Below are 14,540 nucleotides of genomic sequence, written 5' to 3'. Positions count from 1 at the left end.
ATCCATAAATAAGTGGAACAACAAATTGATATTTTTCTCGCTCTCTAAAAATCAATATTTTTTTTAAAAAAGAAGATTCACTTAAAAATTGTATTGTGGCTAACTATTTATTAAAATATTTCAAGTTTACAGTGTCTTTAATGCAAATGGCTCCTAAACAGTGGGGTGAACTTATAATTAAATGGTTGCTGGTGTAATATTTATTTCCAAGCTTTCTTTCATTAAAGTGCATTTCGCCTGAGAGTGCAATGCCTTGTTCTTACAAAGGGCAAAGAATTTTTTCTTCTTAGGAGGTCTCATATATAGTATTTTTCTTCATGAAGTCTAACAAGTAATTCAAAATAAGTTCCATTTTTTCTTCTTCAGAAATATCTTTAAAGCCCCCCATCCTCACCCCAGTCTTGGATTACATAAATGGATAGTTGCTTTTCTGAGGTCTTTGATATTTCCCTTCCTGGCAGAGTCATCTGATGTGAGAAATATCTTTTGAAAATAAATGGTGCAACTTCAAGTGCACTCAGATCCATTACTTGCTGGACATTCCATCATATCTCAGTTTTGATTTGAAAAAGGTGTTTGACTTCAAAACTTAGTTTTAGGTATCTCAATATGAAGTTTGATCTCATTGAGAAGTATCTTGGGAAGCAACAACATAATCGTTTTGTCCATCCGTCAACACAAAACGTTCACAGCAAAGGGGAAAGTAGTCACAGAGAGTGACTACATGACTCAGGGGGACCAGGGCTATTCCCATCCAAGTTCAGAAACCAAGTTCACAATTCGAATATAACATACTGCAAAGTTATATTATATTTATATTCGAAGAGTTACTTTTCACCTGTACCACATCTGTCACCACGTTTGTACAACTACACTATTGCTACTGTTATAACAAGACACTGATTTTTGTGTTTGCCCCTTTCCCCTTACTAACACTCAGAGTAGTGTTTTCTTTTTTAGTAGTCAAGATTTTCTGTTTTTACATAATTTAGGACTCCACATTAAAAATACTTATTTTACTTGTGCTTGAAAACAAGCGTGGCAGTGTTGGTGCATGCCAACTGAGAAACTCTCGGTTTCTTATCTTCTCACAAATCTTACTAAAATGCTCCCCCCTTCCCAATTATCCTGCGCCTGAGGAATACATACATAAGTGATACCTGTGTGCAGACAATGACAAGATACAGAGTTTCTTTGAAGAATATTTTGCAAAATTCGTGTGATATATGGGAGCCCGTGCCAAACAAAAGGCAACATGAGATAATGTTTAAGTCATCACTTCATGTATATGAAAAGCAGAAAATACCTAAAGGTCCATTTTCCCATCAATTCTCTTACTCAACAGCCTTTAGCGTCTCTTTAGGCAGAAGCACATGGAATCACACTGCAGAATAGTCTGCCGCTAAGTAGGAAACCCAGTGACTCCCATGAAGTAGGCCCTGAATAGAAGTTTGTGGGTCGTGAAGGCAGGGCTAGCTTCGCTGCCCTGAGTCCTCTGTAGGCCCACAGGGTCCCCCCCTACAGAAGGGCCCTGCACTTGGTTTCATGCCCCACCGATGCTGTCTCAAATTCTTACTACTTTTTGAACAAGGTGCCCCACATTTTAATTTTGCATCAAGCACCAGAATTACACAGCCAGTTCTAGGTGAAAGTGAAAATATGTGTTGACGGTAAAAAAAAGAATAGCAAAAAGGTCACAGCAACATCTAGGAATCAATGACCTTACATTATACTACTTTTAAAATTTTATTTGGAACGTTATTGTTTCCACAAATAATATTTCCTCACAAAACAAAGCATGCAAGTAGAGCTCACTCATTCTTAGATGAGTTGACTGTCATACGTATATGGCATTTAATCAATTTTTAGTTGCTTTTTTTTAAAAAAGCATCCAATTAACGTAACGCACACATTAGTTGAATTGGGGAAAATATGATGTTTTTCTTCTGGTGGGTGAAGTAAAATTCAGTTTCTGTTCTCTTGTCAGAAATATATCCACAAGTGGAATAGAATAACTATATACAAAGAATCTGAATAAAACTACTTTCTACATTAAGATACTGGGGAAAAGAAAACATTGTATATTTACTATACACGATGTATTCTGTAGTAAAAAAATTTTCCTTTTAAGTTATATATCACTAATAACGATTAACAAAAGCTACCCATGATATAAAAACAGGAACAAAATCCTAATAAGCTGAAAATTTTCCAAGATTATTTAAAAAATACTTTCTAAAAAAGATTTCCTAATATAAAAACATATATACTTAAGGTGGGTTGCAGTGTTTAAAAAAGTTTAACTTTGGGCTTTCATATAATAAATCATCATTCTACTCTCAAAATATATCAGTTCTAAAAATGATTGGAGGCGGCGATACTATTTATGCTTTGTGAAAATCACGGGAGCTCAAATATAAATAAACATATCTAATATATTTATATTTAACATAAATATGTCTGATTAAAATTCTCCTTTGAATTTATTGTTTCTAATATACCCTGAAATGACAGCCTACCATATGCAATGTTAAGTGAAGTGTCAATATTCAAGTAACAAGACAACAAGCAGATTTGTTGCATGAAATATGTAAATATTATTAACAGAAAGGGCCATATGAGATCTCATGTTTCAAGGGTTTCTGATCACCTATCTTTTTGTGCTGCCTCAGTCTCTCAGCTACAACCATCCTCAACAGGTACCGTATGCATGTGCTGTGCTGAGGCAGAGCTTCCTGAGCAGGCATCTGTGGTGCTGCCCTAAGGAAACAGCATACCCACCTGCTCTTGATTTGTTTCAAACTCATCGGTGCAATTTATTCTTACCCTATCCTTGCCTATCCCTTATTTCCACTATATGCATTCCTTGTAGCAAGCATCCCTCAAGTACAATTGCCATTTAAATACCATCAAAAACATCAAAAGAATCACTAATCAACAATCATGCCAGAGCACCTATGCTTGCAATTTCTACCAAAAGCTAAAAGAAGAGTTAATAATAAAGAGGCAAGTTTAGGAAAAAAAGTAATAAAATGATAAAATCCAACCATAAAAAATGCTTGATAAACAGGAATTTGTTTTCAGTCTTGGAAAAAAAGTCTTTCATTTTTAACAGACAAAACTTTAGATAGAATCCACGGGTGTGGATAGGGAGGGAGAGATAAGAGATAATTCAAAGGTGGAATAATTTTTAGATTTGCAGTCTTCCAGATAGTTTCTAAAAATATCTTCTAAGTTTAATTGTTTTTAATAAAAACTAGCTTTTGTATATCCCAAAAGAAAGTGACAATTATATTAATTTTTTCATTAAAAACAAATTATGGATTGTTTACTGTGCCATTTATTGTGGTTTATCAATGACTCCAGATATAAAAGCATATATGCTGATTAATCAAGTCTTATTGATCAGTAGCATTCATCAATATTTCACACAAATGTCTGCAGAACAATTTTTCCCAATCAAAAATTCATAAATCAATTTAAATTCCTGGTAATTAAATTTATTAGCTCTACAACAATAAATGTGGTACTTTATAAAAGTAGTATGTGACATCTGTAGTTAGAAACATATTGATCAATAGCAAAGCAGCAAACATTTCCATTAAACCAGGTTCTAGGAACAAACTAGAAAGTACAAAACACGAGAGCCTGCGATTGTTTCAAATACACATAGCAATTCTGCTGATTTGGGACCAATGAAACTGATTACTTAATGAGGCAATCATTCAAGGCATCTAAACAGACAAAAAGAGGGAATCATTAGCATAGCCATCTTCACCTTAAGGTAAAATTTTGAAAAATGTTGCAGACACTATAAACTTTTGGAATGTCTCATAGATGGAGAGTAGGATGACAGCTGGGGGGGTGGTGAGGGGGTGGAGGGATTGAGCAAAAAAGGACTTGTGGACATGAACAACAGTGTGGTGATAGCTGGGGGGCAGGGGTAGAAGGGGACTAAATGTAAAAAATACAATAAAGATTAAATTAAAGAGACAATAAAATCTTAAATTCTAAAAGGTAACAGTCCAAAATTCAATGGAAAAAGAAAGATTTTACCTATGATGATATAATTAATTTATCTTCTCAGGCAGTTAATATTTTAAACTCTCTTAGAAATCTCAAGTTTTCTTAAGATTTTCTCTACAGATTCTTGGAAATCCTACTTTTTTTCTCCCCTCTGGCCACACTCTTCTGCTATCAAAAAGTAATTAATGAAATTTCTGCTCTCCTGTATGTCTGTCATAAGTACTTTGCCTACAAAAAGATTTTCAAAATTCCTGCCTAACATGAATAAAAACAGAAAAAAAAAGGATTTTCTATTTATGGAAAAAATGGTACTAGAAACTTAGCAGCTGGAGTCTTTAGTATAACTAGAGAAAAACATTCTATGTTTTCACTCAGAAGATATCAGAGACAATTTTAAGAGTCTTACTGATTTGGTACAATGAGGAGAAAGAAAACTATTCTGTTTTCAAAAAAATTTAAAAAAAGATGGTTCCTGAAATAAATCCAAAGAGACCCTAATAAACTGTCTTTTTAAGAAAAGAGAAAAGCAAGTCAACTCACACACACAGCTTCCAAACAGAAGTCTTAGCTTCTTCCAGGAAAACAACAATGAGACTTTATTACCCTGCTATGATTCTTTCATTTCAGACATGATTAATTAGCAAGTATTACACTTCCCAAAACTCCCACCACACTCATTGTGGTCTATCAGCCTAGATGTGGATAGACCCGTATGAACTAGCAAGCAGCCACCAACAGTGTAAGACAAGTATCCAAAAACTCTATTTCAAAGAAGAAACACTCCTCTCATGTCTTTTGCCTTCCAAAATGAAACAGGCTGCTCTTAACAGCTTTCACAGACACACACACACACAGACACACACACACACACACACACACACACACACACACACAGAAAGAAACCACATTTTTTAAACTTGGTCATTTTCTTAATAATATCTTTTAACACTTGAATAACACGTGCAACATACTCAGTATTCAAGAATATATAGCATATTTAATCTGTTACCTACCTATATTTTTAATCTGAAGTTCTGAAAGCCTCATGAGTCCATGTAGTTTATACTGATAACCATCCACAGGCACAATTAATGAACAATAGACATGATGTGAGCAAGCATATTTTGGAGAGATGGTTTTTACAGAAAAAATGCTTAATGCTTATGTTCCAAATAAAAGCTAATATGTCACACATGGAATGAAGACAGGAAATAGAAATGAAGCATTAAAAGAGGAGGAAGAAAGGAAGAGGGCAACTCTAAAATTTGAATGAATGAAAGCTCTGATCTCTGCAAATTGCTCCGAAACACATTTTCAAGATAATTTTTCCTTTAATGCAATCTATTTTCAAAATGTCCATGTGAACCAAGAAGCCAGCCATAGCTGAATATACTATAAATATATATTTTAACAACCAGCCATTTATAAAGGCTGGGGTTTCCCCTTCAACTTTTCAACTGTTGTGTTCAAAAAACTTCACACATAGTACAATACTAATAAATAGATCTTGGTTCCAGGAAACATTTTTTAAAAATCTATTCTGGTCCAAATATCCTTGCTTTTTTTCTGTTGTATTAAATTTAGGATCAAAAACATCAAAGCAGCTTCCACCTCGGACCTAACTTTTAGAGGATCAATGTGACAAGGCAGTCCCTGATAGATGTTTCTCTTGATAAACGACTTGTTCAAAAGAGACATTGTAGCTTTCATTTCCTGACCACAACACACTTTTAATTTGCAACAGCAGAGCTGCCAGAGTGTCAGCACTTGCCCACTTTCCAGCCTTTTAGGTTTGTAGCTCTGGTTCCTTTAGGCCACACATTTGAGACACAATCTAAAAATAATCAGAGTAACAGAATTACAAAATAGGAACCATTAATGCTACTTTATACATATACACAAGTACCTACTTTATAGACATATATATAAACTTTTCCTCCTAGAATTCTAGTGTATGATAGATAGCAAGGCTCCTGAGTGAACATCATTTGCACAACAGGCATTTAAACACTCAGGGAAATAAATTATATGACTATTACTTAATAGTATGTAGAGCCTGGGTGGGGGGCAATTTGCACACATGAATCTGCTCTTAAATGTCATGAATTATTTGATTGTCTAAACCAATGTGTTTTTTATGTATTATTGCAATTATTATTATTATTACTACTACCCAGAAATCACATTTAAAGTATCAATGAGGTAAACAGTCAAACCATCCAATTTCTGCTCTCAGCACATTGTCTGAACTCCAATTTAAAATTTATAAATGTAATATCCTCCTCATCACAGGCAGCAGCCCAATCTGCTCTGAATATATATTACAGCTTTAACATCACAGAGGGAAATCGCCCATCTGGCAATCCCATTCGCTCCAACAGCTCCGGGGGAAGAAAAGCTGTGCTCTCTCCTCCTTAAAACATTTCTAAGGGCAAATTATGTGCATCTAAAATAAACAGTCTTCTTATTGATCGCTTCAAAGTCAACAAGTTCCAAATGCAAAATTCAATCAAATCCTTCCTATCATGTAAGAGTGGTGTGTGTTTAGCTCGATAGTCACTAGAGTCCACCCAGAAGTGTATGTCGCAGATCGGCTCCTATAGTCTCTTTCCTTGTATTCACATTTGTGTTATGAGAGAGCAGTAACCACGGCCACATTACAGACCCCTGGCAGCTTTGCCCCACTGCTATTTGTTTCTTTCATATTCTCCCTTTCCTTCTTTCTCTTTTTTCAGGGTGAATGCATGGTGGTAGAGTAGATGTAACAAAAAAGAAACAGTTTAAAGTGGATGGTATCCTTTGGTTATGCAAAATACTTTTAGCATCTTTTTGTTGTTGTTGCTCCCTCTTAGTCTTAATTGAATATCACAAAGTATACACACGGCATGGTCACAAGAGCTATTGAAAACCCCCTCACTCCATTTATCTGACCTTTTTTTTTTTGAAAAGAAAGAGGAAAGAGCGATTTCAAACAAAGTAAATTTCAGTGTCTGATTATTTAATTCTGTCACAGGTTAAAAGTAAAAAGCGCTGACAGACAAGTGAATGGCAAGCAAAGAAAAAAAAATAACTACCACTGTTCCTTACAAGGTATTAAGGACTTTTCAGTAATCAAAATATATTTTTATTTTCATGTAAAAGATATCCCTTCATAACTCACTCTCCCCCCAAAAGAATACCACACACACTTAGAAGAACTGATTACTCCATAAAGTGCAATCATTGAGAGAGCCGACAGTCCCATTGCACTAATAGACTGAGAAAAAAAATTCACCCAGTTCTGTGTGTGTACATATATATACTTTCATTAGTAAGCAGTCTTTCCCCACACTCCCGCCCTCTCCCCTCTCCACCCTGCCCCCTCCCCAAAAAACCCCACACTGAGTTTAACTAATTTACATACCATTTGACTTCAGCGATTATATAGTGCATTACTAGTAACATGCAACTTTGGGATTACAGCTAAAACCGATAAAAGTGGATTCTAGTAATCTAGTAATAAGCTGAAATATATAAACAAGTGATAGCAAAAATAAACAAGCATTTGGACAGGTTAAAATATACATATTTTTTAAAAAAGAATTATGTATCATGAGCATTTGCTTCCCAAGCAGAATTTTCAATGGTTTGATCATGCTATTTAATTTCTCTTTCCTATTTAGATGCAAAGGAAGTAAATTCCAAAACTGACATACCATAAACACTGGTGCTACTGATCATTTCTTGCTGGCAGCACAAAAAGCTGAATTGGATTTCTCACAAGCAGGAATTCCAAAGGTTGCTTTTCATTAAAGCCACTTTTCCTCTCAGCTATCAAATGTCACTGCCTTGAAACGTGGGCCCTTTCGTCAGGTATTCATTTAACCTACATGCATATAATTAAGGGGGAAAGCAACATCAACAAAAAGGGGATCTCAGATCACAGGAGAAGAAAGAAAGGAAAAAAAGCACAGGACCAGGAATGCAAGTCCATGTCAATTTCACTCACTCCCATTGAAACTAACAAGAGCTCCGGGGAGGATGGTAATAGGATCAGTGGATTGTATATACCATTAAATTATACATCTTTCTCTCCCGTTCCTTGCCAACAATACGCCCACCACGCTGTACCCCCTCCAAGATGATGTGCTTACATTTTTCTGCAACCGATCTGCTGACATTTTCACGTCCCTCCAGCCACGAGATTGTAATTTAACCTCAACTTTTTGTGTGTGCAAGATCCTTATTTACACTTCTTATTTACTTAGAAGTTAGTTCCCGAAGAAAGTCTAGCCCCACCCTATGGCTCCGCTTTCTTATTTTTTTTTTTTATTTTTGAAGTAAAAAGATAGTAATAAGTAAGCCCAATATAGCGGAAAACGAGATTCTTGCCATCGCGAACTCTTAATCCCACACTATTGTTTCAATGATTAAGCAGCAAAAATATGCATTATAATGTTTCATTGCTACTTTGTACAGAGAAATTAGACAGCAGGTTGGCGTACAGAATATAAACGAGTGCAAATTAAATTTAATGGTTACGACACAACTCGAAGATCTCTTTTTATTACAGGTCTTGGATTTATTTATATTATTTTAAAATAAAACAAACATAAACAAAAACAAATTTAAACAGATGGTAGGAAACTACGAAGCTCCTCTTACCTGAACGCGCGGAGCGAAAAGCCGATAGGTTAGCGTAGCATCGATCCGATGTGTTTGCTGATGAATGGAAGCTTGGGTTAAGTGAAGGTGCCTATGATTTGAAATCATTCCAAGTTTTTGAAGGGAAGACGGACTGCAGCCTCTGCCATGTTGGAATTTCAAACCCAAAACAGCTGCTTGGAAGGAGCCAGCATGCCAGAGGCTGGGCGCAGGCGCAGAGCGCCACCGAGCCAAATTCAAATCACTTTCACACTAAGAGCCAAAGATCAGTTTTCAAAGGAGAGAGGGAGAAAGAGACGGAGGCTGCCGTGAGGGAGAGAAGACGGGAGGCGGTGGCGAGAGGCGGGCAGTGGAGAGAGACGGGCAGCGGGAGGACCGCGACAGAGAGGCGCACGGAGCCCGCGGAGCTGGAGGGGGAGAAAGGGAAGCAGGAGGCGAGCTGGCGAGAGAGCTAGAGACGCGCCAGAGATTCATGGGCAGGGAGGGCTCAATGGCCGCGCCGCGGTGGCCGGCCGGCCGCTCGGGTCATGTTACACGGCCCTGGCCGCGGAGGCTGCCCAGCCTCGCCGACGCGCTCACGCAGGCCGGAGGGGGCCCCGAGGTCATGATTACGAGCGCGGGACCCGGAGCTCTCTCCGCCTGCACTCTCAGGCCGCCCAGCCTGGGGAAAGGGGAGTAATGCCTTACGGGGAAGGGGCCTTTCCTTCCCACGAGTGACCAGCCGGCCTGTGCGCTCCCCAGCCAGCCTTGGAGGGCCCAGGACAGGGTTGCGCGGCTCTCTGGCCCGCGGACCCCTCCCTGCCCGCTTCTGGCCCTCTCTACAGCTGCTGCCCTTCCACCCTTAGCCACCCTTCTGGATTCGGCGCACAGGACAAGATCTGCCCCTGAGAGCCGGGACCTCACCCACACTCTCCCCTGGGCCCCCAGCACCAGCCAAAAAATGACTTTATCGGCCAAGTATGGGCAACTTCGGGAGAGAAATCGGAATGAACCCCGTTCTCTTACCCCGCCTCCCTGTGAATAAATAAAATCATAAGTGTCTAGGTGTGCGGTCCTTTCTCGCGCTCCCTCGCTCCCCTCCCTACCTCCCCCAGGCGGCTTGAGCAGGGGACGCAGCGCCTGGGGGCCCCGGGTGCGGGCTGCTAGTGCGCAGGCAGAGCTGTTAGGCTGCTTTCCCAGCCCCCTTCTAGGGAGCAATCTGGGACCCAGGAGTGGGAAGAGAGTAGGGGCTTTGTAGTGCTGGGAGCTAAGGAAGAATGAAATGTGCAGTTGAGTGTGTTGCTCGCATCCCAGGGAGCAATGCAGTGCTGATTGTCTGTTGCTGAGATAGCCTTTTGTTCGGAACATAAGGTTTAAGAAACACACACGTTTTGTGGGTTCTCTTGTTAGATGTAAATGTGCTGCATCCAGATGCTTACTATACAGTGTAAGCTCAGTTGGCTTACTAATCACCCCGCCCCACCCCATACAACCAGGATGATTTGAATGGGAACCTCATTCAGACTTCTAGGCTTCGAGTGCTGCCTTCAACCTATTTCATTCTAGACTAGCCAACCATCCAACTTAGATAATAAAGCAAACAATAACATTTGATCATGATGTCTATGAGATAATATGCCCTGCAAAGTTCTTTAGGAATTGTAATGCGAAAGAGTGAGTGTGGTAATAATTTCTCTTCGTTTTCATTAAATATGACTTTAATACATAAATGGTAAGTTTATACTTTGGCCTAGTGGACATCCAGTCCTCTGTATTTCAACCAAGCTAAGTATGAAAGAGGCAAATTATATATTCGTCCAGGAGCACATCAAGCTGAAAATATTACCTTTGAAGGTTAGGAAAGAAAATGTACTTGTTTAGGACTGACTCTCCTCACATTTTCCCTGCTTCTCTGCTGTAGATTTAATAGACTAAATTGTGTCTCTCCATGATGAAATAAAAAGCATTTTAAAAACACCAAATATACACTTTGAAATTAATTTCCTTCTCCTGTTGTGATTTTCTTACCTTTGAAAAACTAGCCATTGAACAGATGCATTTAGCTAACAAGATGAAAAAGAAAAATTATTTTAGTTAAATGCAGGCAGATGACAGGATTAAAAGACAAAAGAAAAGTGATTCAAAATCTTACCAAATATTTCTAAGGAATGAGATTTCTCTTTGGAATGGATTTGACCTTTCTGTGCATTTTTAAAAACCAGACTTCAAGATAAAACAGAGGAACTTTATTCTGATGTAGCAGAGAACACTGAAGCCTCTTTAGTTATATATTACAAGATAGCTTTGAAAATGATATTATGAAAACTTATCCACTGGGTTTCACCACAAAGATGTAAGTGTAGGAAAATATCTATGGGTCACTGTTGGACTGACTACAGATGAATTAAACAGCAGCAACAACCGTGAAGATCTTACAATTCCAATTATTGCCCATTTCAAGAATGACAACAAGAAGTCCTGTAGACACAGCAGATGTTCTGTGCAATTCAAGCAAACCTGCTCTGTCCCTGTTCATTTAAAAAAAATAAACAAAGCTCATCAATCTTTAACACTAAATTCATAGTATTGAATTTACAGTTCTTCTTGTAAACCAAAATACTGAATAAAATACATATAATGGAATATCCACTGAGTTAAAAACAATGTATTTTGATGATTGACTTAAAACAATCCATTTCCAGTAACACACAAAATAAGCCCTACTTTTAAATGGGGGCAGGAAGAAGTGTGATTAGCAGGGATTTATTAATAAAGAAGTACTATTTTTTCAGTTCCTACATATTCATTTGAAATGCAGGTTATAGAATCTATCATTTAACATACAAATATATATAATTAATTTTAGAGTCAAAGAAAGGGAAACTATTTAAAAGAGTACTATATATTTATGTAGAGCTTAAAATCACCCAAAATCACATAAACTCCCAGAAAACAAGGTACATAACAAAACATCCATTATGAGGTTTGCATAACTAATAAGATCCACAGTGGAATTTGTCATCCCATTATTTCTAACTTTTTTTGGGGGGGGAGGGGGAGGTATACATAAAGTATACATAAAAGTTTGCATTTCTCCAATTAGTTTTTCCCAAAGGAAGATGAAACTCAACTTTGTTTTTCAAAAAGATTCATTCTCTGCAAAATTAGCACACTCTTTCTGGGTCTTATTGTTTTAATAAAACCATCTTTAATAAACTTGCATGATTAAACAGCACTTTAAAAGTCACTATATTTATCTATGCCTAGTTTTAAAGCTTTTACTCAAAAGAAGTGTTTCTGATTGCAATTGATATCTATCTCTAAATATTTTTATGAAACTTGTGGTAATATGAAAATAAAAAATTGAGTCTTTAAAGAAAGTTGATTGGCTAGTCAAGGAAATAGTTAATTCCATGAAAAACTTATTGGACTAACTTTTTCCTACTGAATTAATCATATTGCTTACTTCTTTTATTTTTTTAATGTAGAAAAGACAAATACAATGCATTTCTAATACACAATATATTCTGATTTTTAAAAAAGTGTGTGTATGTATTCTTCTCAAGCTAATTCAGAGAGGAAGAATTCATCTACTCTTTCCTGTCCTTATTCTGCACATATGAGCAAAAACAACCAAAGTGAAGGGTAAGGAAATAAGCAAGGTTGTATCGAATACGATTTTTAGATGACCATATGCTTGTCTGCATTGAACTAAAGATAATGTGACCCAGGTTAGACACAGAGATGTGCTTTACCTATGTGAAAGGAGAAGAAAAGCAAAGCAAAAAGATTAAGGTTCTTTTTAAGAAAAGAACATAGATGAGGGTGACGAGATGCTTTAAGAAAGAAACAAGATTTGGGGAGCCTTAATGTTTGGTTTTTCATGAAATGCTAAACACAATACAATTTAATCTTTAAATTATACCACTTTATAGTTTCACACTCAAATATTAACTATTTTAAAAAAACATTAAACTAGTAATATCTTTTTTTAATCTACAGTGTTTCAAAAAAATATCTTCCATAATTTAGTCATTATTTATTAGACCTAGATATTTTTGTCACATTGTTCACATAAAGTAGGTATTACATAATGGAAATTACTGGCACAATATTTTTAAGTGTTTCCATAAAAGTGAAGTTTATTTTAACACTCTTCATTTGCACTTTAACTACGACTACTGAGAAGTCCTTATTCCCCTTCCCCCAAACAAAACCAGCAGAGATCTTGACCTCATTTTAGTAAAATTACTCAATTTGTTAGAATTACACTTGAATACAGATACTGTCAAATGGTATTAGGGTTGTCTATATATCTCCTTCATGATGTAATTCTACAGTGGAAAGAAAACTGTAAGATCTTGTAATACATTCACTTGAGATGTTTTATTGTCGTTTATGCAAACCTGTTTTCTTCTAATAACCTGAGAACTATGGTTTTTTTCATTCATTTTTCTTTAAATGGTGATAGTGTTTATATATTTGCTGCAACCTCTGCCTGATTTTGCATGATTCTCGATTTCATTCAGAAAGTACATACTGAACTTACCATGGTTAAAAGCATTGCCAAAAGAAATTGCAGAGGACTTAAAGAAAATGAACATTGACCACTTTTAAATGAGAGAAGATAAATATAGTTCAAAATGAGTGTTGTAAGTGACTCATAAAGGGGTTCAGCCTGAAACAAAATATGGGTTCTTTCATGAAGAGAGCAGTTTTCTCGGTCTTGGTAGCCTCAATCTTTATGCTCCAATACAACAAGCCACTTGTAGTTTGCAGACACCACACTGTTTGTCCCAAGCTTGCCTTGCTTTTCGTTGTGCCCTCTGGTGTCCTGTCCTCTTCTGTGGCCTATCTCTCATAAACACTGAACTCCTCCAGGGACACTACCCAGGCTTTCTAGGGGTGCTTCAGTATCTTTTTCCTAGTCTGTCACCAGAGTCTCTTTCTCTTTCTCTCTCTCCTTCTCCCCTTCTCTTTACCTTCACAACACTTTAATAGTACCTTAATAAGTGTTTGACTCCTGTTAGATTGTAAGCTTCCTGAGCAGTCAATTATTGTAACTTCCATATTCACCCCTCTCCCCCAACAGTGCTTGAAACAGTGACAATGCCGAATATTTACTGAGTTCATTAATGGGTTGATGTGTAGATGAAATAGGCATGTGCAAAGGCAGCAATAAAGGGAATTCTGAGAGCCTTTGCAAGGAGCAGCATATAATCTAATCTGGTTGAGCCTATGCTGTACATGGGCATGAAAGGGAAATAAGAGTGGAAATGAGAACTGGGGGTGCATTTCTCAGGAACTTTATTCAGTCCTTAGATGACAGTTTTGCATTACATTTGGTAGGTAACAGGACTCTCTACAAGTTTCTCTACTTCTTTTACTGTGGTAAAAAGACTTAATATAATATCTACTCTCTTAACAGATGTTTAACTATACAATACAGTGTTGTCATCTGTAGGTACCATGTTTTTTAACAGATATCTAGAATTTATTCTTCTTGCATAACTGAATTTTTATTGTTTTAATTTTTTATTGTATTTTTCCATTACCATTTAGCCCTTTTATACCCCCCACCCCAAAGGTTTTTGAGCAAGAGATTTATGTGATCTGAGCCCTGCTTTAAGACGATAGAGCTAATAGAACTGGAAATGGGGCCACGAGCGGGGAAGTTATTGCAAGGGTCTATCATTTTCTGTTCCTTCAACCTGTCAATCCTTCTTTTAGGGTTTGGTGATATGCTTCCTTGACTTTTTACAGATGGTCTATTTGTATTGATTGCTCAAAACTGCATGTTCATTTTGCAATATTACAAAATGTCAGTGTGTTTAAAGGCATTCATTTAATGTCAAAGATACAGAAAGGGACAATACCTTAAAATTGAATGT

General features: G+C 37.0%; 1 protein-coding gene across 2 annotated transcripts in view; it reads right to left on the bottom strand.

Moving 5' to 3' along the window:
* Window positions 1–9,545, bottom strand: part of FIGN (fidgetin, microtubule severing factor) — a 117,201-nt gene extending 107,656 nt beyond the window's left edge. The window contains exons 1-3 of one of the 2 annotated variants that reach the window (XM_045851632.1): window positions 8,671–9,545; window positions 7,722–7,891; window positions 5,040–5,860 (exon numbers count right to left, since the gene is read on the bottom strand). In XM_045851632.1, coding sequence (XP_045707588.1) covers window positions 5,040–5,073 — 34 coding nt within the window. In that variant the 5' untranslated portion in view covers window positions 5,074–5,860; window positions 7,722–7,891; window positions 8,671–9,545. The remainder of the gene's footprint in view (window positions 1–5,039; window positions 5,861–7,721; window positions 7,892–8,670) is intronic. The other variant, XM_045852197.1, reaches the window with a different exon arrangement.
* Window positions 9,546–14,540: the final 4,995 nt, after the last annotated feature.

Source organism: Phyllostomus hastatus, unplaced genomic scaffold (genome assembly GCF_019186645.2).
Source record: "Phyllostomus hastatus isolate PE091 unplaced genomic scaffold, TTU_PhHast_1.1 phas_contig_1, whole genome shotgun sequence".
Classification (NCBI taxonomy): domain Eukaryota; kingdom Metazoa; phylum Chordata; class Mammalia; order Chiroptera; family Phyllostomidae; genus Phyllostomus; species Phyllostomus hastatus.
Note: the sequence above shows the minus strand (reverse complement) of the source record. Positions and strands in the feature narration are given on the sequence as shown.